The sequence below is a fragment of the Saimiri boliviensis genome, chromosome 15, assembly GCF_048565385.1.
Source record: "Saimiri boliviensis isolate mSaiBol1 chromosome 15, mSaiBol1.pri, whole genome shotgun sequence".
In the NCBI taxonomy this organism is placed as follows: domain Eukaryota; kingdom Metazoa; phylum Chordata; class Mammalia; order Primates; family Cebidae; genus Saimiri; species Saimiri boliviensis.
In genome coordinates this window covers 51,628,719-51,652,456 of record NC_133463.1, presented here as the reverse complement: position 1 = coordinate 51,652,456, position 23,738 = coordinate 51,628,719, and the positions used below count along the sequence as shown (strand labels likewise).

Here is a 23,738-nt window from a genome sequence, read left to right as displayed (position 1 = left end):
TTCAGGGACAGGGGGTTGGCAAACTTCACAACGAAATGCAATGAGATGCTTCGTCACTGGAAGTAGGATCACAAGTGAGCCATGCGCCCACTGGTATCATGCAACCTGAAGTACTCAGCCCCACTGTAAAAAAAAAAAAAAAAAAAAAAAAAAAAAAAAAAAAAAAAAAAACCAAGGCCGGGCGCGGTGGCTCAAGCCTGTAATCCCAGCACTCAGCACTTTGGGAGGCCGAGGCGGGTGGATCACGAGGTCAAGAGATCGAGACCATCCTGGTCAATATGGCGAAACCCCGTCTCTACTAAAAATACAAAAAAGTAGCTGAGCATGGTGGCGCATGCCTGTAATCCGAGCTACTCAGGAGGCTGAAGCAGGAGAATTGCCTGAACCCAGGAGGCGGAGGTTGCGGTGAGCTGAGATCCCACCATTGCACTCCAGCCTGGGTAACAAGAGCGAAACTCCGTCTCAGAAAAAAAAAAAAAAAAAAAAAAAAAAAAAAAAAAAAAAAAACACCAAAAGGGACCGGATGCTGTGGCTTAGGCCCATAATCTCAGAACTTCGGAAGGCCAAGGCGGGCAGATCGCAAGGTTAGAAGTTCAAGACCGGCTTAATCAACATAGTGAAACCCTGTTTCTACTAAAAATACAAAAATTAGCCGGACATGGTGGCGCACACCTGCAGTCCCAGCTACTCAGGAAGCTGAGGCAGAAGAATCTCTTGAACCCGGAAGGTGGAGGTTGCAGTGAACCAAGATCGCGCCATTGCACTCCAGCCTGGCGACAGAGCGAGACTCTGTCTCAAAAAACAAAACGAAGCAAAAACAAAATGAAACAAAACCTGACCCTAAATCTAATCGAACCTTCGTATCTAACTTTTGGCACTTAGGAAATACAGGAGCAGAAAGAATGACTTAACATCAAAAAATTTGCTGACCTAAATTTGTCAGCAAGTCAAAGGCATGGAAAAAGCAGGAAGGGTGGGAGAAGCATTCTAGATTAAACAAGATTTAAAAGTCATAAAAATCAAGTATGATGAGTAGCTCTCCTTTGGATCCTGACATGAACAAACCAAAAAGACATTTATAAGGTAATGGGAATTTTGAGGCAGTTGAATACGGACTGGGAATTGGGTGATACTAAGGAAGTATTGTTGGCCAGGCTCAGTGGCTCATGCCTATAATCCCATCACTTTGGGAGCCCAAGGCAGGCAGATCACCTAAGGTCAGGAGTTCGAGACCAGCCTAGCCAAAATGGTGAAACTCCATCTCTACTAAAAATACAAAATTAGCCAAGTATAGTGGTATGTGCCTGTAGTCCCAGCTACTCGGAAGGCTGAGATGGGAGAATACTTGAAACCAGGAGGCAGAGTTTGCAGTGAGTCAAGATCACACCACTGCACTCCAACCTGGGGGACAGAGCCAGAGAAAAAAAAAAAAGAATTGTTAATTCCAAAAAAAGAGAATTGTTAATTTAGCTAGGGGTGATAATGATTTTGAGCTTATGTAATAAAATGTCCTTTTTTTTTTAGAAATACCTATCAGAAGCCGTTAGAGGTTAACTAATATGATGACAGGATGACAGGGATTTATTTTAAATACTACTGCAATTTGAAAAAAAGAAAGAAGGGGAAAGAGAAAAGGTCAATATCAAGCAGCTATTAAGCAATGGCAACGATTTATCATTGCTGAACTGGAGAATGGGATGGGTATTTGGGCGGGTTATTACACTATTCTCTGTACTTCTGTATATGTTTGAAAATTCTACCAAAAAAGTTTATTTTAAGATACAAAAAGAAAAAAGCAGAAGGAGGACAAACATAATAATTTGAAGAATTGGGGAGTGGTGAGGATATGTTTCATCATTCTGCGGTCATCTTAAAGGAGAAATAAAATAATGAGAATTTATCATTAAAATATTTTCACCAAATTGAGAGAGAACATGAGCTCACTGATGTCCTTAGCACTGAATTCCTTTGGGGGCTTAAGGAAGTGGTGTAGCTTGGCTTACGTAAAGCAAGAGCTCCCAGATCTCAGACCACCTGGGTGGTACAGAGAGAAAGGAGAGGATGTAGAAAATTAATTCTTCCCAGACTAGAATGAAATATTTTCATCTATACTAAAGAAGTCTGGGAGATAGCAGAAACAAATAGGAACTCACTAATGGAAAATTATTGTTGAAAGCAAAATGATTACCAACAAAGTTCCTCTGGTCAGTGCAATTCTGAGATCACCTCTCACTAATTTATGGATTATTCTGAGTGATATGGAGAGAAAATACGTGGTTTGCCCCCCGCCGCCCCCTCTGCTGTCTGGGTTGTTTGTTTCTGTTTTTTTTTTTTTTTTTTTTTTTTTTTTTCCTCCATTTATTTATTTATTTATTTTATTGCATTTTAGGTTTTGGGGTACATGTGAAGAAAACCATCATTCTCAGCAAACTGTTTCTGTTTTTTTTAATTTAGCGTGTGCTTTCTGGAGCTTTCTGGCATCTCTCATTGAGAGGAATATTCTCTTAAAATTTGTTCTTCTGGGGCTGGGTGCCGTGGATCACACCTGTGATCCCAGCACTTTGGAAGGCCGAGGCAGGAGGATCACCTGAGGTTGGGGTTCAAGACCAGCCTGACCAACATGGAAAAACCCCGCCTCTACTAAAAATACAAAATTAGCCAGCTATGGTGGCTCATGCTTATAAAATCCCAGCTACTCAGCAGGCTGAGGCAGGAGAATTGCTTCAACCCGGGAGGCAGAGGTTGCAGTGAGATGAGATGGCACCATTGTACTCCAGCCTGGGCAGCAAGAACAAAACTCCATCTCAACAAAAAAAAAAAAAAAAAAAAAAAATTGTTCTTCCAAGAACTGGGCTCTCCTGGCTCTTGCGTTTAAAGAAGGAAGCCCATTAGCCTTTGAGCTTGCCTAACTACCAAGCAGAACTTGGTATTTTCAGCTTTGATTTTTCAGATGAAACTTCAAAGTGAAACTTGTGAAAAGAATTTCTCCACATGAACACAGCAAATAGAGAAATATTTAAGATATCTAAAACTCTATCTGTAGGAAGAAATAAGTCTAGAAAATAATTTCCTAAGGAGTAAAATCACAAGTCTACATACTTTTTGCCTTTAAGTAATGACCTGTTTTTATGGTCAAATCAATAGAGCGATCCTGTACATAAAAAAACAGTGAAAATTTAGAATTTATGTTTCATCTGAATCCAGCTAGTTGGGGGATGCCAAAACCCAGACCACCCATTTACATTACCGTTTCCTAAATCTCATTGTTTAAACATTGCATGGAATATTAATAGATATTCTTCGCACACACACAGACACACACAAGAGTCCCTGATAAAATCAGTAATAATAAAACAAACAAAATTGCCATAACAAGACCACCCTGAGTGGGTCGCAAACATCATGAACCCAGTAGAGGTCCCAGCATTCCTTCACCTGTTTAATCAAAACCCAGGATTTCCTGAACTCATGTCAGTGTAGATCCTTCAGTGAAGAAATAACCACTAATACCTGAGGATAGGCCCCTACAGGTTAGGAGTAGATAAGTTGGTCTACATTTATTGGCTACAAAGTTGTTACCCAGTTTCCACTCTGAGCTTTGCACACGCACAGTCTCACTAGCTTTGTCAAAATATTCAAAGGTAACCAACTTCTCTATAGTTAGAGTCCATCTGGGGCCAAGTTTCTTAATTCTTTAATTCTTTAGAATTCACATATGAATTCTAAAGAAAGAATACAAGTCCCAATTTTTTTTGGCTTTGGTGTCCTAATAAACAAAGAAGCAAGCTATGGAATTGCATAAATCTAGTTGAATGTTATGATAACACCAGAAAATAACAGATTCAGCACCACCCTAAAATGTGTAACTATACCTCTGGTAAACAGTTTTAGCTTTCGAAGCTCATGCCAGAGAACTTCACAAAGACATCTAAAAAATGGGTAATTCAAACTAAGAATTATTGTGAGATACTAATTACCTGCAATAGAATTTAAAATTGAACCAAATGTTATACTATGAGAAAAAATGCAATGATAATAATGGTATGTTAAATATATTTTTGAGAAAATTTGGATGTCATTGAGATTCTGTTATTTTTCCAGGTAGCATCTTCTGTATACAAACAGTTGTAATGATACTCTGTTAATACATGGTACCTTAATTCATGAATATGCTGCAGATTATGATATCTTTTCCAATCTATATTCAATGAGAAGTCTAAGTCATAATTAATCTATACAAGGTAGTTTAGTCTATATTTCACTGCAGTTTTTTTAAAATGCTGTGAAAAATTACAAAAATAACCATTAAAATACAATGAGCAGCTGTTGCTTTGTAATGTCATCCTAAGAGAAGTAGACAGTGCATATGTCTTAGACTCGCTTTTGCCCTGATCCTGCTATAATTCCAGCACAGGACTAAGCAGACAGCACAAGCTTAACTCAATAAAACTGGTTGGGTCAAGGAAGAGTTTTGGGGCCTGAAGAGTGTCAGCCTCTTCTTCCTTGTCATCACTTCTGCCAGTGAGGTCCCAGGACCCCAGGGCAATGTGGAGCTTCAGGAGATCCCTAATGGAACAGTGAATCAGATGCAGGAAGCCTTCATGTTCTGCTGGGGTTGTATCTTGGAGTTGCTACACAGCACAGGGCTGCTGGTTGGTGGAGTGGCCCCTGCTGCTCATCACAGAAGATGTAATGTCCCAAGCAGTTCCTATCAAGGCCAGATCAGATTCTGACATATGTGTTAGCAGGGGATTTTATTTCCATATGGATGAACTCCCAATAGAAAAACACTATGGCTTCTCTCCATCCCACTGCAAGGGAAGAGATTTATTGATGGGTGAATTTGAAAGAAGTGGATGAGTTTGGGTCAGGCACGTGGTTCACACTTGTAATCCCAGCACTTTGGGAGGCCGAGGTGAGTGGATCACAAGGTCAGGATACCAAGACCATCCTGGCCAACATAGTGACACCCCATCTCTACTAAAACTACAAAAATTAGCCAAACGTGGTGACATGTGCCCATAGTCCCAGCTACTCGGGAGGCTGAGGCAGGGGAATCACTTGAACCCGGGAGGCAGAGATTGCAGTGTGCCAAGATCACACCACTGCACTCCAGCCTGGCAACAGAGTTAGACTGTGTCTCAAAATAATAATAATAATAATAATAATAATAATAATAAAAGTTTGAAAGAAGTAGCTGTGCAGGGTGATTCATTCCCTTCTGGTCCTGTCTCTTTTTCAGGAATCATCCTGGCCAAAGAAAGGGGATTCTCCCTCCAGTGCCATAAATGGTACAAAGACATGCCTGGGACTGAATGGGTAGACTACCTAAGTCAGGACTGAAATGTTACAAGTTGCAGTCACATTTTCCAATTGGCTTCATCAGAAATAAAGCTGCTTTTGATTTTTCCCCCCTTTTTAATCTCAGTTTATCTGACTGCTTTTCAGCTGGTTCTTGACTAAGGCAGGCAGAGAAGTGGTGTTCCCTAGTGATCTCCTGCAGCTGTCCTGCCCCTTCACCCTGACAGCAGATACCCCTCACAACGGCCTTCACCTGTGCCTCTCTTGGCTAACAGCCCAAACTTCATTCTTTCCCCTCCCCCGATCTCCAAAAGCAATCCTTCAAGTGTCTCACTTCCTGGGAGGCCTAATTGCAGTTATAATGCCATGGGGTTGATCAGAAAAGTTCATCCCCTCAGTGGGCTATCTTGCCAGCATCTCACCTCTGACTCAGGATTTTAAGCCTCCCCTTGAAAGGGGTTATTTGAAGAGGGTGCGGAGACCCTTCAGATGCATCACCAAAAATGTAATTTGCTCTCCTGACTGAGAGATCTAGCATTGGTCCAGACTCAAAAGACAGACAGAAGATGCTAAGCTTCTTAAACCATCTCAGGAACAAAACACATAGTTTAATAACATCATTTTCAGAAAACAGAGTTATTTTGGGGAGGCAGGCATGTTCCTTTACCATACCTTTTCTCCTGGTCTTCTTGGCTGTCACTTGCTTTGCTTACAGACAGCAGCCTCTTGTCTCGAGGAACCTGGAAACATGACCAATCATCAGTCAGGCATACATTGATGCAACCATGACCATGTTCAGAGCTGGACACCAGCATCAGCAAAGAAACCAAAATAGAATGTTCTCCAGGAAATGGTGGAAAAGTTGCTATCACCAGGAGATGTTAAAGGTGAGTAGCCTGAGTGACAATGATTATGGAGTCAGAGACAAAGGGTTGGTGATAAGCACATGGCCACAACGGACATGATTCAGCTGCTCATGGCTGGCCTGAGTGACTCTCCCTGGACCTGAGCCCCTCTTGTGCACTCCCCACCATGGGAGTGAAAGACCGGAGAGGAGCAACATGAGTGGAGGTGAATCTAGACATGGGTGCCTCTGAGCAGACAGAAAACAGAATGGAGTTACAAGATGAGTCACCGTAAAGAACAGGGGTTTACCCTCCTCTCTGATGAGGGCTTTAGGTGCTAACATGGTGGGGGTCTCAGGCACAGGGAGCCATACTGTCAGCCAGCAGCGGGGGGAAGTATCCAATATACCTGGGCCCGGCTTTGTCCACCTTCCTACACAGCTTGTGGACTTGCTTCCAAGATTTTGTTTCTAAATACACTTTCATTATTGGCTTAAAACCCCTAATGCCAACGTATTACCTGAAAGATTATTGAAAAAGTGCTAATTGAGAGATGGGCCATCCCACCAGCTGTGTCTCTGAAACCTGCTGCATCCTAGATCCTTTACTCTGCCATAGTTTTCAAACACATGAGTAAGTAGGCTTGAATTGGGTTGGTTGGTTGGATTTTTCATTTCTGTATTTTTCTTCTTCTTTTTTTGCTATATCTCCAGATCTTCCTTCTAGGCAAACTCCTTTGCACCCAAAAAGCAGCCTTTGCTTTTTTGAGATAAAAGCACATTCAAGAAAATCATTCCTCTACTGGAGTCCCCTAGCAATTCCTGTGGTTTCCACTTAACTGAATGTGTACACAAGCCCAGACACCTGGCTTAGGGTGGGAACAGAGCAGGGTGGCCAGGAGTCCAGACCTAGGGCATGCTTGCCTGGATTCAAACCTTCAGCTCTACCACTCAGTAAACTCTGTCCCACTGTCCTCATCTGTACAGTGGGAATAACCGTAGTCCCTTATCTCACAGGTTTTTAGTAAAATTAAATGGGTTAATTTTTTAAAGCACTTGGAGTGTCTGGTACTATATTTGTTAAATAAAAATAAAATATATCAATTGTAAGAAATTCATGTTAACGTTCAGAGTCTATACTATACTAGGCATTGCTAAACAATGTATAAAAATGAGATAAATAATAGTTCTCATTACCTATTGAACATGACAGATAAACATACAATTTCAATACTCAGTACACCTGCATTCATTGTGGCACTATTCACAGTAGCCCGGAGGAGGAAACCACCCGAGCATACATCAGCAGATAGACAGAAAAACAAAATGGGCATTGCCATAGAACAGAATACTATGCTGCCTTAACAGAGAATGAAATTAAGGTACATGCTATAATATGGAGGGACCCTGAAGACATTACACTAAAAAAAACTCAGCCGGATACAAGAGGACAAATACTGTATGATTCCACTTATATGAGGTACCCCAGAAGAGTCAAATTCATAGACAGAAGGTAAAACAGAGATGACCAGCAGGTAGGAGGACAAGAAAAGAATTATTGTTTAAGGAGTACAGAGTTTTCTGTTTGGGAAAATGAAAGGCTCTGGAGATAGATAGATAGATGGTGGCGATGTTTGCACAACAATGCGAATATACTTAATGCCACAGAACTGGACACTTAATAATGGTTAAAATGGTAAATTTCATGTTATATATTTTTGACATTTTTAAAAGGCATTAAGAAAGAAGTAGATATTTAAGAAGACCCCACAGCCATAAAAATAGAATGAAATTATGTCCTTTGCAGCAAGATGGGTAGAGCTGGAGGCCATTATCCTAAGCGGATAAATGCAGACACAGAAAAGCAAATACCACGTGTTCTGACTTATAAATGGGAGCTAAACATTGGGTCCACATTGACATAAAGATGGGAACAACAGACATGGGACTGCTAGAGCGGGGAGCGGGAAGGATGCCGGGCAAGGGCGGAAAAACCACCTTTTGGGTACTAAGCTTATTGCCCGGGTGGTGGCACAGTTGTACCCAAACCTCAGTGTATATCCATATAATAATCTATATATCTATATCTATATCCATATACACTATATATATCTGTATATATATATCTATATACTATATATATCTATATATATCTATACAATAATCTATATATCCATATAACACAATATATCCATATAATAAATCTGCACAAATACTCCCAAATCTAAAACAAAAGTTGAAATGATACATTTCTTTTTTAAAAATAAGGATATCTGGCTGGGTGCAGTGGCTCACACTTGTAATACTAGCACTTTGGGAGGCCAAGGCAGGTGGATAATAAGGTCAGGAGTTCGAGACCAGCCTGGTCAATATGGTGACACCCCATCTCTACTAAAAACATAAAAGTTAGCCGGGCGTGGTAGTGGAAGTCTCTAATCCCAGCTACTTGGGAGGCTGAGGCAGGAGAATTGCTTGAACACAGGAGGTAGAGGTTGCAGTGAGCCAAGATCAGCCACTACACTCCAGCCTGGGTGACAAAGTGAAACTCCATCCTCTACCCCCACAAAAAAGAGAGACCTGCACATGGATCCCAGAACTTAAAGTATAATGGTTTAAAATAAGTACATAAAAATAATTAAAGAGGGGGGAAAAAGGAGAACGAAATTCCACTGGCATTCAGATTAAAAACTTAATAAACTGGAAAACTACAAAAAAGAAAAAAAAAAAGAGACCTACTTCTCCAGCTCTACCTGCCGCTGGGTCCTGAGTTTATGACTGGCCCAACTCCACCAGAGAGCACTTAGTTTCTCTCCTAAAATAGTTATTTCTATAGTGTTTCAAAAATGTAATACCCCGTGATATGAGATAAAACTGACCTACTGGCAGGGCTCTCTGGAAGCCTCCAAGACGGAGTTCCCCAGAGGGCCTGAGCCATGGGTAGAAAATTGTCAGGTAGAGGTAGAAGGCTTGAAGCCACCAGAGCTGCTTATAAAAAGGTTTCAGAGCAGGACAGAACAAGGAAGGCATGGCCAGCGTTACGAATGAGCTGGAGGAGATGTGGCCTCAGAGATGAGCAAAGGCCAGAGGAGGAAGGGCCCTGAACCAGGGACAAATGATTGACTTCTTTTGTCGGGTGCTATGGCACCATCACATTTTTCTTTACTGTCAAGGATCCCTTGCCCCCTCCTCTTCCAACCAGGTGTCACAAAGTGTTCTGGACCTCTGAAACCCATCCCCTGCCCCTGGACACCAGCCTCCAGGCTCAGCCTCCAGGGTCCCTTGCTTGGGCTGCCATCAGCTCTAACTGGTCTCTCCTCTCCTTCATTTCATTCCTGTGACTTATTTCTGGATCCATTAGGAAAACGCAGAGTGATCTGCTTAAAATGCAGTCTGATCTCATCATGCTGCTATTCTACTTAAAATCCTTCCACGCTTCTGGTTACTCTCAGGTAGGTGGCCTCCAAAAAGTCTCCCACATCAACATGGGCAGCCCGTTTTTGCTTTTCACACTTGAGCCAACTGTATCTATGACCATGCAATGCTCCTTCTCACAAAAGAGCCATCACACAAAGTCCTCTCTGCCTAGAACATGTCCCCCCCTCCCACACCCACACCACCACCCATGCCTTCTCCAGGCTAATTTGTGCCCGTACGTTGAGTCCCATCTAATTTTCTGTGTCCATGATATGGCAGTCTCTATGTGTACCTTGTACATGGTTACGTCCTGAGTGCCTGGAATGTAGTAGGCCCTCACCAAATACTTATCGAAAGAATCAATCGATCCATGAAAATGCCTGGAAAGGGCAGAATCAAAGAAATAGCAGAATAGACATTCCAAACACTGAAACATGTTAGCAACTCCCAAAGATGCATGGAAGTGAATGTTATTGTTGCCAAGAGTCCCTGATGTGAGTTCTGAGCAGACAACTGTGCTCAGTCTATGGTGCCGGGCACAATGCCAGAAAGGTGGTTATTAATCTGCAGGTTTGCTCTTCTTTGAACCATGCTCTCTTTTGAAACTTTGGCTTTGCAAACCATCTTTAGATAAACTGAGAACTCTGAACTTGATCTCCTCTCTTGAGTCCTAGCCTTACCTACCAGACATCCCTACCTGGACTTCCTGCAGGCACATCAGACTCAACCCATAATTATCGTTCTCCTCAAAGCCTTTATTCTGTACGCTCTGCCTTGATTAATCCAGGAATCATCTTAAGCATCTTGCCCCTAGTTATGAACCCCTCTCACCAACTCTGTCTCTCTCTCTCTTTCTGTCCGGTCTGTGTATGTGACAGATTGCCTTCTACTCTGTGGCAGAGTAGGCATTGCTTCCTCTGGAAAGCCTGAATTATCTGAGAGGTTGTCAGTCAGCCCACTCTTCTTGGAACACACCCCTTTTAGAGCATTGACCTCCATAAACCATGGTTATAGGTTTATAGGACTGTGTTTGTCCTGGACTGTGATTGTTGGTGATCTCTCTGAGGTGGTGAACTGAGTCTCACCTGCCTTTGGATATCCAATATTTATCCCCATTGCTGGGAGGTTATAGCTATTTAGTGAATATTTGTTGGGTGAGTGGGTGAGTGGGTGAGTGGGTGAGTGGGTGAGTGGGTGAGTGGGTGAGTGGGTGAGTGGGTGAGTGGGTGAGTGGACGGATGGATGGATGGATGGACGGACAAACAAATCAACCCACAAACTGGTTTCCAGCAGTACTGGTCAGTAGGACAGATAGAAACCAACTGACCAGGGGAGCCTATTTTCACTACAACTAGAACCAGATGATGACAAACCAGCTTTCTCAAGAGAAAAATAAAGTTAAAGTCAGTCAAAACATTTTTAAAATATCTGGCTAATTGGGTCTGTCAGGTCTTTCTATCATGTCTGAAATTCATGGAAAGGTTGCGGAACTCTGGAGCTATTATTGGTAAGTAGTTTACACTGGTTAGAGAACCGAGCTAGGATTTGAGTCTCTAAATTATGACAGATTCTATACATTTGGGTTTTAAAAAATAAACACCACTTGATTAGTAAACAACATATTAAGCCTCAAATGCATACTTTTAAAATTTGTAAATGGATTTTAAAAAATGGAATTTTTAAAATGGTGGGTATTGCAAAACAATGGCTATGAAAAAAAAATATAGGATTGCCCTGTGATCTTGGGTAAATCCCACTTAGTTACCTGAACTATAAAATGTAAAACCTGATGGACTTCACTGCAATGATCCTGTGGTGACAATTATCAAATGTAAGTGAAAAGACTTTGAAATTTATAAAGCATTATGCAAAGGTATGCTTTTGCCACGTTCAAAGGATAGGGCCCACCATTTCTAGAGTGCCTGCATGTATCTCATGAACTCCTCCCTCTGCACAGACCCCATGACTGTCTCCTCAGGGGTGAACTACTCCAACTCAGAAGCAAGGAAAAAACGGTTTCTTTGGCAAAAAGAATTCATACTCTGAAGAGACATAGAAAGTCTATAAAATTTAAATGATAACTTGGCAGCAATTTCCCAGAGTTTGCACTAAAAACCCAGAACTGCTTTGTTTCATTAACATTTCACTTGACTACAGAAAAAGTTCTATCCTCAAGGGACATTTAACTTTCTTATAACCGTAACAGCAACATATATAAGCTGTGAACATCCAGGAAACTGAAAAGGGCTTCAGAATGATCATTTGAACATAGAATGAAAACAAGACTCATTCTTTCCACAAACACTAAAATGTTCCAAGCAAAAACATAGCAAAGCTCATGTGAAATAAAAGAAGCTATGTAACTCTAGTAGCCCACATGGCCTTGGAAAATATTAATTCACAGAAGGAATCAAAGACTTGGCTGCAACTTGAGTTTTATGTAAACTCCCTACCTGGTATCTCAGAATATTTACAGAAAACAGTATTTCAACTTTCCTTTAAATGCTAGCAAATATACAAAAGGACAGGTAATCTAGGTAACACATTTACTAGTACTTAATCACTCGTATTTACTATACCTAATTATCCCCTGCATCTGTGGGAAATAAAACACATTGGCTTCACAAATTACTAATTATGGACTGGATGTGGTGGCTCATGCCTATAATCCCAGCACTTTGAGAGGCTGAGGCGGGTGGATCACTCAAGGCTGGGAGTTCAAGAGCAGCCTGCCCAACATGGCCTAATCCTGTCTCTACTAAAACTGCAAAAAAGGGCCAGGTGTGGTGGCTCACATCTATAATCCCAGCATTTTGGGAGGCCAAGGCAGGTGGATCATGAGGTCAGGAACTTGAGACCAGTCTTGCCAACATGGTGAAACCCTGTCTCTACTAAAAATTAAAAAAATAGTGAGCATGGTGGTGCACATCTGTAATCCCAGCTACTTGGGAGGCTAAGGCAGGAGAACTGCTTGAACCCGGGAGGCAGTGAGCTGAGATTGCGCCACTGCATTCTAGCCTGGGTGACAGGGTAAAAACTCCGTCTCAAAAAAAAAAAAAAAAAAAAAAAAGAATAACTAATTATGTTTGTTTCAGGGTATGCTTCTCTTTCTCAGCCAATATTAAAAAAGAATTGCCAAAAAAGTTACGCCCTCAAGAAATGGCCCAGAACACAAGGCACCCTCATTTAATGAGTTCTGTGCTTCCCAACTATCCTCAATACGTTTTGAAAATTTTCTGAAACATTTAGAATTTATCTTTGCATTTCTCACATGAGATCCTCAATCAGAAAGGATGAAAACTATAAAACAACCACAACCAGAAAAGAGAAGAAAAAAGCCTACCATGAAATCATTTTGGTTTTCAGACTTTTTTTTCTCCCCCCAGGAATTCCCCTTCACTGCAGAGAAAATAGCCTTACTTACATGTAATGTAGTTTAGGCCTTAAAGTATTCTTTCATCTGGGGCCCAAGTTCCCCAAAATTAAAGTCCTTCCTGCTATGTCAGGAGTCCTGCTGGAAGTTTTATGCCTTTGCAAGAGCGTGGTCACAACCTGCCAGTGCTGGCTCTCTTGATAAGCATGAAGGTCAGCCTAGATTGGAGCAAGCCTAGACCAATAGAAAGCCCTTTATATATTTCTCCTGCACTTCCTAACTATAAAAGATGAATTTATTTGAGTTAGCAGTATCCTTATTTAAAATACCCTGGTCGGACCTACCTGTCAGTCATTTGCACCTGCCACTCATACCTTGCTCTCTATCTTAGATAAAGCCTCGCTTTGTTTTCAATCATCTCCCCAAGGAGGAATTCCTCTTGAGTGTTTTAATGGGAAAGAAGTTGGAAAAGGAATGTGTAATTTTAGAAAACTCTGGCAGAAGAGTAGGTGTGGTGGCAATGCCAGAGGTGGTGGTAGTGGGAGATCTTTTGAATGTGTGAGAACTCTGTTTTGGGGGAGAGACAGGAGACAATAGCTTGTGAAGTGGAGGCTGCTCAAAGTTAACAGAAAGTAGGAAGCAGAAAGGAAACAGAAAGCAGAGACCAAAGGTTACTAAAAGGGAAATTATCTCTCCTGCATGATTTTGCCAAAACCTCTGGGTTTTTCCATGATGGAGGGAGAAGGGGAGGTGGGATTCAGTTCTTATTCTAAAATAAGAGTTCATGATGCCCAACCACCAAAATGAACACAGCCATCCTCACACTTGTGCCAATTCCCAGCATCAGCCAAAGATGTTCACAATCAAGGCAGGCAATAAATTTCAATCAGTAAATACTTGTCGATCTTTTACACTTCAGTAATTCAAAAGGAGTAGGTCATACCAGGCATAGTTCTTTATGCTTGAGACAAACCACTGTTTTTTGTTTGATTTCCTGAAACACTCCATTTTATAGGTAGTATATGGCAAGTAAATTTCTGTAATGTAACTGCATTATGTTTATTTTGCTTTAAGAGTTTTTCAAAATAAAAATTTAGTATTCATCAATACAAATGGAGAAAGTTAGGGTTGTAACAAAATGAGGTTTTGAAATTGCTGCAAATGTCTTCCATAAAAGTGTTCATTAAAATGTTCCTCATAAAACTGAAAAATCCAGAAACCCTGACTATTTCTTATAAATGAAAAAATCTAGAGGCAACCTAAGTGTTTAACCACTGAGCAATAACTAAATTATGGTACAGCCACTGAGACGGTTTGGTTCTGTGTCCCCACCCAAATCTCATCTTGATTTGTACTCCCATAATTCCCAGGTGTTGTGGGAGGGCCCCTGTGGGAGATCATTTGAATCATGGGGGCAATTTCCCCCATACTGTTCTCATGATAGTGAATAAGTCTCACAAGATCTGATGGTTTTATCAGGGGGTTCTGCTCTTGCATCTTCTTCACTTTCTCTTCCACTGCCATGTAAGAAGTGCCTTTTGTCTCCTGCCATGATTCTGAGGCCTCCCTAGCCATGTGGAACTCCAATTAAACTTCTTTGGAAGTCCAATTAAACCTCTTTCTCTTCTCAGTCTCAGGTATGTCTTTATCAGCAGAGTAAAAATGAACTAATAAGGGCACACAATGTAATATACCTCCTTCAGCAAAAGTAATAAATCCTAAAGTAAAAATGGTAACAAGGAAGTATCTGTAATATAAGTAAGGATAATATGCAAAGAATATTTATGCATGTGAACAAAGGACAAAAAAAATATTCATCCCTAAACAAACACTTCCTCTGGGTTAGTGACAAATTTGAGCTTCATAGATGGGGAACAGGGGGCAATGAGAGCAGGAAGAGGCTGAATTCTACATTGAGTTTGTAAGTACTGTTAGTTCCCTGGCCTGGGACAAATAATCTGTTCCTTCTTCCCACCAGCAAGGGGCTGTCCTGGAGCGGGAGAAGAGGAAAGTGGAGGCTGGGACCTACCTTGTAATAGTCATAGAGCAGGCCGAGGGCAGCAGCACTGTCCTCATCACCATTAATGCTCATCATGGCCTTGGTGGCCGCTGTCAGGGGATTCTCCAAGTATGACTTCCAGGCTTCATCCTCACTGGTATAGGCTCTTCGGGTATTGAATGGAGGGTCACTGGGCATGGGCACTAAGGCCACTAGTCTTTTATTACTGTAAAAGCAAAAGAAATATGAGGTTCATTATCAGAGAGGGCACATTTTTTTACCCCTAAAAATTACACATTACATGACTACAAACATTAATTTTTATTTCCCCAGAATGGGGAAGCGGGATGGGAAGAAGATTAAAGTTAAAGTGACAGCCATTGGTTTATGTTTTTACTGTCTATGAGAAGTAATAGTAAGTCTTTAAAAAGTAGTACCAGTAGTATAAGTTGGCGTTATGCTTTGAATGTTCATCCCCTCCAAAATCTAAACTAAAATTTAATCAACATTGTGATGGTATGGGAAGGTAGGGCTTCCACGTGGTGTTGAGCCCACTCCTCATTAAGAGGTGTTTAGGTCATGAATGGATTAATGCCATCATCAAAGGAGTAGGTTCTTTGTGACTGAAATAGTTTCGTCCATTCATGTTCTCTTTCCATCTTGCTCTCTCTTTACCCTTCCACCTTCTACCATAAGATGACGCAGCAAGAAGGCCTTTGTCAGATGCCGCCCTTCGATCCTGGACTTCCCAGCCTCCAGAACTGTGGGCCAATCAGTTTCTACCCAGGGTCAGGTACCCTGTTACAGCAGCACGAAATTGACTAAGACAGTTGGTTCTCTTTAAACTCAGGGCTTTGTATCCAGTCATTCTAGTGGCCAAGTAATTTTATTTAATTATTATTATTATTATTTTTTGAGATGGAGTTTCGCTCTTATCCAGGCTGAAATGAAATGACACAAGCTCAGCTCACTGAAACCTCCCGCGTTCAAAGATTCTCTGCCTCAGTCTCCCAAGTAACTGGGATTACAGTTGCCCGCCACCACACTCAGCTAATTTTTGTATTTTTAGTAGAGACAGGGTTTTGCCATGTTGGCTAGGCTGGTCTCAAACTCCTGACCTCAGGTAATCCATCTGCCTCAGCCTCCCAAAGTGCTAGGATTACAGGCATGCACCACCACACCTGGCCTGATTATTCTTTATTAATGAATGCAAGAATGGAACCCTAAGAGAGAAGATTTTTTTAATTCTCCGAGTTCTCATTATAAATATGTGCAAGACATTAAATGTAATCAATATGCTAATGATTTTTGAAAACTGTTTTATCTAGTTTAATCTATGATTGAAATTACTAGAAAACTAAAGACAAACCCATGTCTCAATTTCAAAAGGCAATGTAAGCTATTTTGCAAACACAATGTATGTTTGATGCTGTGTAAAATGATATGGAACAACAGTAATGAGATGGATTCTATTACAGATCCTGTGCTGCTACAGAATTCTACAATATTTAGGTGATATAAAAGCTACAAGCTACAGGCATGAGCTGACAGATGTAGGAAAAAAAGAAACAAGCTACAAGCTACAAAGACCATCATGGAGAATGAGGGAGTCTAAATGGAGAATTGACAGTAGAGACAGAAATGGATAGGAGTAAATCCTAACCAAGCCAGCCTTGCATAAAGCAGCAATTGACAAACAAGGCAATATCCTCCAGTGAGTGTGACGACTCAAGTACCCAAAGGCCATGACAGCCCTCAGCATCTCCCCATGCTGGGTACTCAGCTATCAAATAACAGAGTCTGCAGAGGTTTGGTCACTTCTCTCCTAGCCTAGCCCTTGTATGCTTGTTCATTGAAATGGAACAATGAGATATTGTATTTCAGTAACATCTATGTCAACACATCGTAACATGGCAGGGACACGTGAAAGGAAGGAAACACCAACATCAGTCAATGGAAATGCAACTGCTAAGGCCTTCTGACGGTCATGCAGTCATGAAAGAGGTCTCATTTTGCCAAGAACCAATATATATTGGAGCAGATGTGCTGCAAAGGGAACACTTATACACTGTTGATAGGAATGTATATTAGTACAATATCTATGGAAAACAGTATGGAGATTTTTCAAAGAACCAAAAGTAGTTTTACCATTTTTTCCAGCAATCCCGTTGCTAGGTGTTTATCCAAAGGAAAAGAAGTCATTATATTAAAAAATGACACCTCCACTTGTATATTTATTACAGCACAATTCACAATTGCAAAGCTATGGAAAAAACCTATGTACCCATCAATTGATGAGTGAATAAAGAAAATGTGGTGTACACACACACACACACACACACACAATGAAATACTACTCAGCCATAAAAAAGAATGCAATAAGGTCTTTTGCAGCCACATGCATGGAACTGGAAGCCACTATCCTAAGTGAAGTAACTCAGGAACAACGACAAAAACAAATACCACATGTTCTCACTTAAAGTGGGAGCTAAGCAGCTATGGATATGCAAAGGCAAACAGTGATATAATAAACATTGGTACAAAGTACACTATTCAGGTGACAAATGCACTGAAAGCCCAGACTTCACTACTATACAATTCATCCATCTAACCAAAAACCACCTGTACCCCTAAAGCTATTGAAATGAAAAATGTAGAAATAAAATAGAAAAATAAAATAAAAAAAGGAAAGGAAAAAAAGAGGTCTATTTTTGCTGACACTCCTGTGAGATCTCCTAATGGTAGATGGTTCCTTAGGTCACTCTGTGATGGAGAACTGGTGTGAACTCACAACCAAGACTGTGTCAAGGGCCCTTTATATGCTGTCATGGTGCATGCCTTTATATAAGGTCAGAAAAAAGACACTGACATTGGTAAGACATATTTGGGGTGGGGCAGATGGGAAAGGCATGTTTAGCTGAGTGGAATTCTGGGCTAGATGGTTGTTAGGCCTCTGAATCAGGCTGTTTCAGCCAGTGGTTTGGTGAAACTCATTGGAAAGAAAAAGAGAATATTGACTCAATTGCAAATGAGTTGGATGACAAGGGTAAAATGAGACTTCTTAGAATACATGAAAAAACACCCCGGTTAGCAGACTTACTACCATACCATTAGGCACCGTCGTGACATGGAGAACATAGGCCTTAGAAGAAGGTACTTGTACACCATTTACAGTGGGGGAAAGCTGGATAACATCTAACTTTCAGTTTGTCCTGCCTTAAATAGGAATAGCAATGCCCACCCAACTTAACTTACAATGTGCTTATGAAAATCAAATAATTGAAAAAATAAGATTCTGCAAACTGCAGAGTGCTTTGCAAATCACAGGTATGATTATCACTGCACAGTTTTATGTTCCTGTAAAGTTTGCGGGTATATCAATTTTTAGTAAAGTTGAGTGTAATTTAAAAGCTTTAAAGATAGTCGTTAATTGAAGGGAAATTGAAGTTGTTCATTTAACTATATTCTTAAAATATTTATTAAGAACCTAATAGGTGCTAGACATTGTGCTGGTTAAGGATGGAGTGGCACGTGACATACTGTTCCTTACCCCATGCACCTGCTGGAGAGAGAGAATATCACTATTACAGGGCCATGCGTGTGAGAAAGGACACGGGTGGTGTGGTGAGGACACACGACAGAGGGAACTAATGAGAGGACAAAGAAGTGGGCCAATGTTTCTACACAAAGCCGAAGCATAGGTGGGAATGTGCTGGTCAATGCTGAAATGGAGGGATGTGGGAAATGCTTTTTAAAGTGAAGGATAAGGCTCACGCCTATAATGTCAGCACCTTGAGAGGTTGAGGTGGGCAGATCACGAGGTCAGGATTTCGAGACCACCCTGGCTAACATGGTGAAACCCCATCTCTACTAAAAATACAAAAATTAGCCAGGTGCGGTGGTACACACCTGTAATCCCAGCTACTTGGGAGGCTGAGGCAGGAGAATTGCTTAAACTGGGGAGGCAGAGGTTGCAGTGAGCCAAGACTATGCCATTGCACTCAAGCCTGGGTGACAGAGCAAGACTCCATCTCAAAACTGAAATAAAATAAAGTGAAGGATATTTTGGTAGTACAGAATAATGGGATTTTCTTACAAAAGGAGCACATTTGTATTTATTTTGGAGACTCCGTTAGAAAAATTTACATATTCAATCTAATGATAAAATAACATTTCCATGTAGAAAACTTCTAACTATGCAGGGTTGGATTTGGAGACAGGAAATGCTGGTGGACTCCTGAGGGCCTATCACAAGGCCTCCGGGAACTAAGAAGGCAGAGGTAGTGGGCCCGGGCTATGACAGTGTCACCTGACCCCCCACAATTGATTAGTTGGGGCCACCCTGGATGCCTGGTCTGCAGCCTTACTCGGAGAGTAAATAGAGGATTTGGAATCTCGGGTGTTGCCCACAAGGGCACAGGCAGCATGCAAAGTTCCAATAATGCCCAGTCCTGCGGGAAGGACTTCACATTATTTGTAGTTATCACTCCATTGAAAAGGATGAGGAATTTACTCTGTCGTGCCTCAAAGAAGTACACGTTGCTGTGGAGGAGCAGGAGTGGGGTGAGGTGTTAATTATAACACTGGCTACATTTCAAAAGTTTAGCAGGAAGCACCAAGCTGAAGGATCAGAGCCAAGTCTCAATTTTCACTAAGATATGCCCTGATTCACTGGAGAGATTTTCCCCTAAATCTTCCTTCTTAAAATCCCTACTCCCTCCTGCTGGGTCTCTTAGCTTGTTGATTTCATCTTTCCTGGCACAAAGCTTTGCTCATAAATGTAAGAGCTCCATCAGCCTTTCTCCTATAATGAAATCGCTGCTGAGTCCTTATATAATCAGCGGAAACAATATTCTGGGAAATCACAACTTTATTAGCCGTTTCTTTTGACATTCTTGACAGCCACAGGGACCTTTTATGCTCTTCCCTTTACGCAATGACTTTGTTTTTTTTTTTCGTAGATTATAATCTCTCTGGTACAGAGCACTGTTGAATGAAGTTTAATTTAATAAAAACAGAATAATCTCTCTGGTACACTGAACAAAAATATAGACTTGTAAAGAAAGGAAAGTTTCATAGAGCAGCTTTCACCACAGTTAGGAACACTCTGAAGCTGTTCTATTATTGCTCTTTTAGAAGGGCAATTCTAATTCTACTCTGGTCCACTTCTTAAATGTCCTTTGTGAAGCTTTAGGTGGGCTATGTCCTCACACACAGAATGGTAAACAGTTATTGTAAACTCGATCTCAAGGGCCTTCTTTGGAGAAGAACTTCAGTGATCACAAGAGCAATCACAGCAAGGCTAAGGTCATGTCACCCTGACAATTCTTTTTTTCATTCGTTTTCTTTAATCCATGACTTCACTCTGTGGATGCTGGAAGATGGCCAAGAGACCAGTCATCAGCTGAAGCCATGAAGAGGACCATGCAGCTGTGCGGCTGAGACTAAGACCAGCCAGTCTGCACGGCTCCAGATCACTCTGCCAGGACAGCCTCTCCATGCTCCCCTGAATATAGAGGAGTCTAATGCAGGAATGCTTTGCTGGGAAGAAGCATAAGCTTAACACATAACATTTCCCCCTTCTAAAGATATGTGCAGTAACGGTCAACAGATCCAGACACAAATCCACTTGTAAAAGACACTTAGAATCCAAAACAAAAAATAGGGCAATGCCGGTCACAGAATGCACGTTCATGGGGAACCCAGTGCTAAATCATTAGTGGATGATCTGCTCTGGGTCAGTGCTTCTTATGTAGTAGGGCAGCTACCACTTTATGATCTATTGAAAATCAGCCCTCGCCGGGCGCAGTGGCTCACACCTGTAATCCCAGCACTTTGGGAGGCTGAGGCGGGTGGATCACAAGGTCAGGAGATTGAGACCATCTTGGTGAAACCCCATCTCTACTACAAATACAAAAAATTAGCTGGGCGTGGTGGCAAGTGCCTGCAGTCCCAGCTACTTGGGAGGCTGAGGCGGGAGAATCACTTGAACCTGAGAGGCGGAGGTTACAGTGAGCCGATATCACACCACTGCACTCCAGCCTGGGCAAAAAGAGTGAGACTCTGTCTCAAAAAAAGGAAAGAAAAGAAAATAACAGAGGAAAATCTAGGATGGTGAAGTCTGCACACAAATTATTACTTTAATCAACTTCTCATATCCATTTCTTTCATAGCTCCTACAAGGGCATTGGTTTGTGTTTTAGGAAATTTTTGTCTTGATCTAGGGGGAGGATGCTTTTGGAGTTGAGTAACTTCAGGTTATCAATGAGTGAATTTAGATGAGTTGCTCATCTCCTTGATGAGCAGGTATCTCTTTAGCTTCCATCTCTTCCTCTGTATCATGATATATTCTAAAGGAACCACTCAGATATTTACATATGAAGTCCCAGGTACATTACAGATCTTCAATAGAAAATAGATAGTAGTAGTACCCTTCATAAAACTGATTCTACTAATAACCAGCTCAAAGTACAGTGGACCGTTCTCAGGTTTTAACTCTTGGCGGTTTTTTACTTTTGTAAAATCCTGCTTTACTTGTGAGACACTATGCTAAGGTGGTTCTTCTCTTTAGCCAACTATTCTTTTCTAATTTCTAATACCTGAAATCTCCTCTTATTTCTCTAACTCTGACCATTCATTAGCCTTTTTCTTATTTCTCTCCATCATTAATTCTTACAGCTTTCATTGCTCTACCTTAATGACTAACAGATATGTTACGTGAGAACCATTTTTATATTTCTATATAGAATCCTTTTGTCATGGAATCAACTCAAATGCCCATCAATGGAAGAATGGATAAAGAAAATGTGGTACATGTACCTCATGGAATACTACGCAGCCATAAAAAAAAAATCATTTTTTTTTTTTTTTTGCAGGAACATAGATGGAGCCAGAAGTGATTATCCTTAAACTAACGCAGGAATAGAAAACCAAATACTGCATGTTCTCGCTGATAAGTGGGAGCTAAAAGATGAGAACAAATGGACACAGACAGACAACAGACACTGGTGCCTAGCAGAGGGTAGAGGGTGAGAGGAGAGAGGAGCATACAAAATAACTATTGGGTACCAGACTTAGTACCTGGGTGATAAAATAATCTGTTCGTCAAACTCATGACATGAGTTTACCTATACAACAAACCTGCACATGTACCCCTGAATGTAAAATAAAAGTTTTTTAAAAAAGAATCTTGTTGTCAGTTTAAACTCAATGTCTTCAACATCATCATTTCATAACCGGGCACCCCTCATCATTATTTATCCCCAGTCACCCAAAGCCAAACCTTATCTACTGTTTTAAAATCCAGACTCTGCAGCCAGACTGCCTCAGTGAAAATCTTGGCTACACCACTTATTCGTTGTGTTACTCTGGATACTTAGTTAACCTTTCTGTGTATCAGTTTCTTCACCTATAAAATGGAGATATACCCCCAAACTAGACAGAATAATGACATTCACTTTCTACAACTTTTGTCAGAATTAAATACACTGACACACTATAAAAGCTGCATACATGCTAGCTATTATTTTTTCTCTTTATCCCTTACATGAAGCCATCTTTGTTATTACAGCTTTAGTCTTATCTCTTCATGCCTTCAATTTTCCACTCTTTTATCCATATTGAAGGCTAGTGAAATAATCTTCATAGAACCTAATTTTTCAGAGTGTACTATGACTCTTTACTGCCTATAAATTCAAGTCCAAAATCCTCTGTCTGACATTTAAGTCCTCCACTATCTGACCCCAATCTACTTTTCAAAATTTACTTCCTTCTACTACCTAATAGAATGAATTAAGCCATTTTCTCTGCAGCTCCCTAAAGATGCCCATTCCTACTTCCATACCTTTGCTCAGACTCTTTCCCTGCCTGAAATTCCCTTCCTGCTTCTCTATCTAAATTGTGCTCTTATCAAAGTCCAGTTCCAACATCCCATCCTCCAAAAAATTTTCTAGGATTTTCCCCATTTTAGTCTTTCAGGGCCTCTCTTTGCTAAAAACCTGTACAGCCTATGTGATATTTATTATATAATCTACCATTAAATTTGTATCATGCAAAGTTGACTGACTATGCAAAGAAAACTGTCACTCAAGGCCTGGTACAGTGGCTCATGCCTGTAATGTCAGCACTTTGGGAAGCCCAAGTTGATGGATCACCTGAAGTCAGGAGTTCCAGACCAGCCTGGCCAACGTGGTGAAACCCTGTCTCTACTGAAAATATAAAAAATTATCCAGGCGTAGTGGTATGGCCTATAATCCCAGCTTCTCAGGAGGCTGAGGCAGGAAAATTGCTTGAACCCGGGAGGCAGACTGGAGTGAGCCGAGATCACACCACTGCACTCCACCCTAGGTGACAGAGCGAGACTCCATCTCAAAAATAGAGAAAAGAAAACTGTCACTGAGCTGTCAGATTCACCAATAACACCAAGACAGTGGCATTCCATCAAATATTACACGCACACACACAAAGGTTAACTAAGTTGTCCAGAGTAACACAACAATCAAATACTTCCAGAATCTGACCAGAATTTGACCACAGGAAATGGTTATTGAGTCCAGGTGGCATGGCCCCTTGAGCCCGGCTGCGTTTTCCTTGTACTTCTGTGTCTTGTCTCTTTACTTCTTGGATCCTGTGCCTCAGCACAGCATAAGGGACACCCCATGACCCTGTGGGGCCTTCAGCCCTACACATCCAGAACCTGACCAGAATCTGATAAAAGGAGATGGTTATTGAATCAAATCCCTATCACATAGAACTTACTAGCCCTATCACATAGAACAAGTGATTCAGCCTGTCTGAGCCTGACCTCA

The 23,738-nt window shown here is 41.1% G+C and overlaps 1 protein-coding gene across 5 annotated transcripts in view; it reads right to left on the bottom strand.

The window, feature by feature from the left end:
* GRHL2 (grainyhead like transcription factor 2) overlaps positions 1-23,738 on the bottom strand; it is a 185,177-nt gene that overhangs the window by 116,030 nt on the left and 45,409 nt on the right. For all 5 annotated transcript variants that reach the window (XM_074386986.1, XM_003940680.4, XM_010351422.3 and 2 more), the window contains exons 2-3: positions 14,962-15,157; positions 5,974-6,041 (exon numbers count right to left, since the gene is read on the bottom strand). In XM_074386986.1, the coding sequence (XP_074243087.1) occupies positions 5,974-6,041; positions 14,962-15,129 (236 nt within the window). In that variant the 5' untranslated portion in view covers positions 15,130-15,157. The remainder of the gene's footprint in view (positions 1-5,973; positions 6,042-14,961; positions 15,158-23,738) is intronic.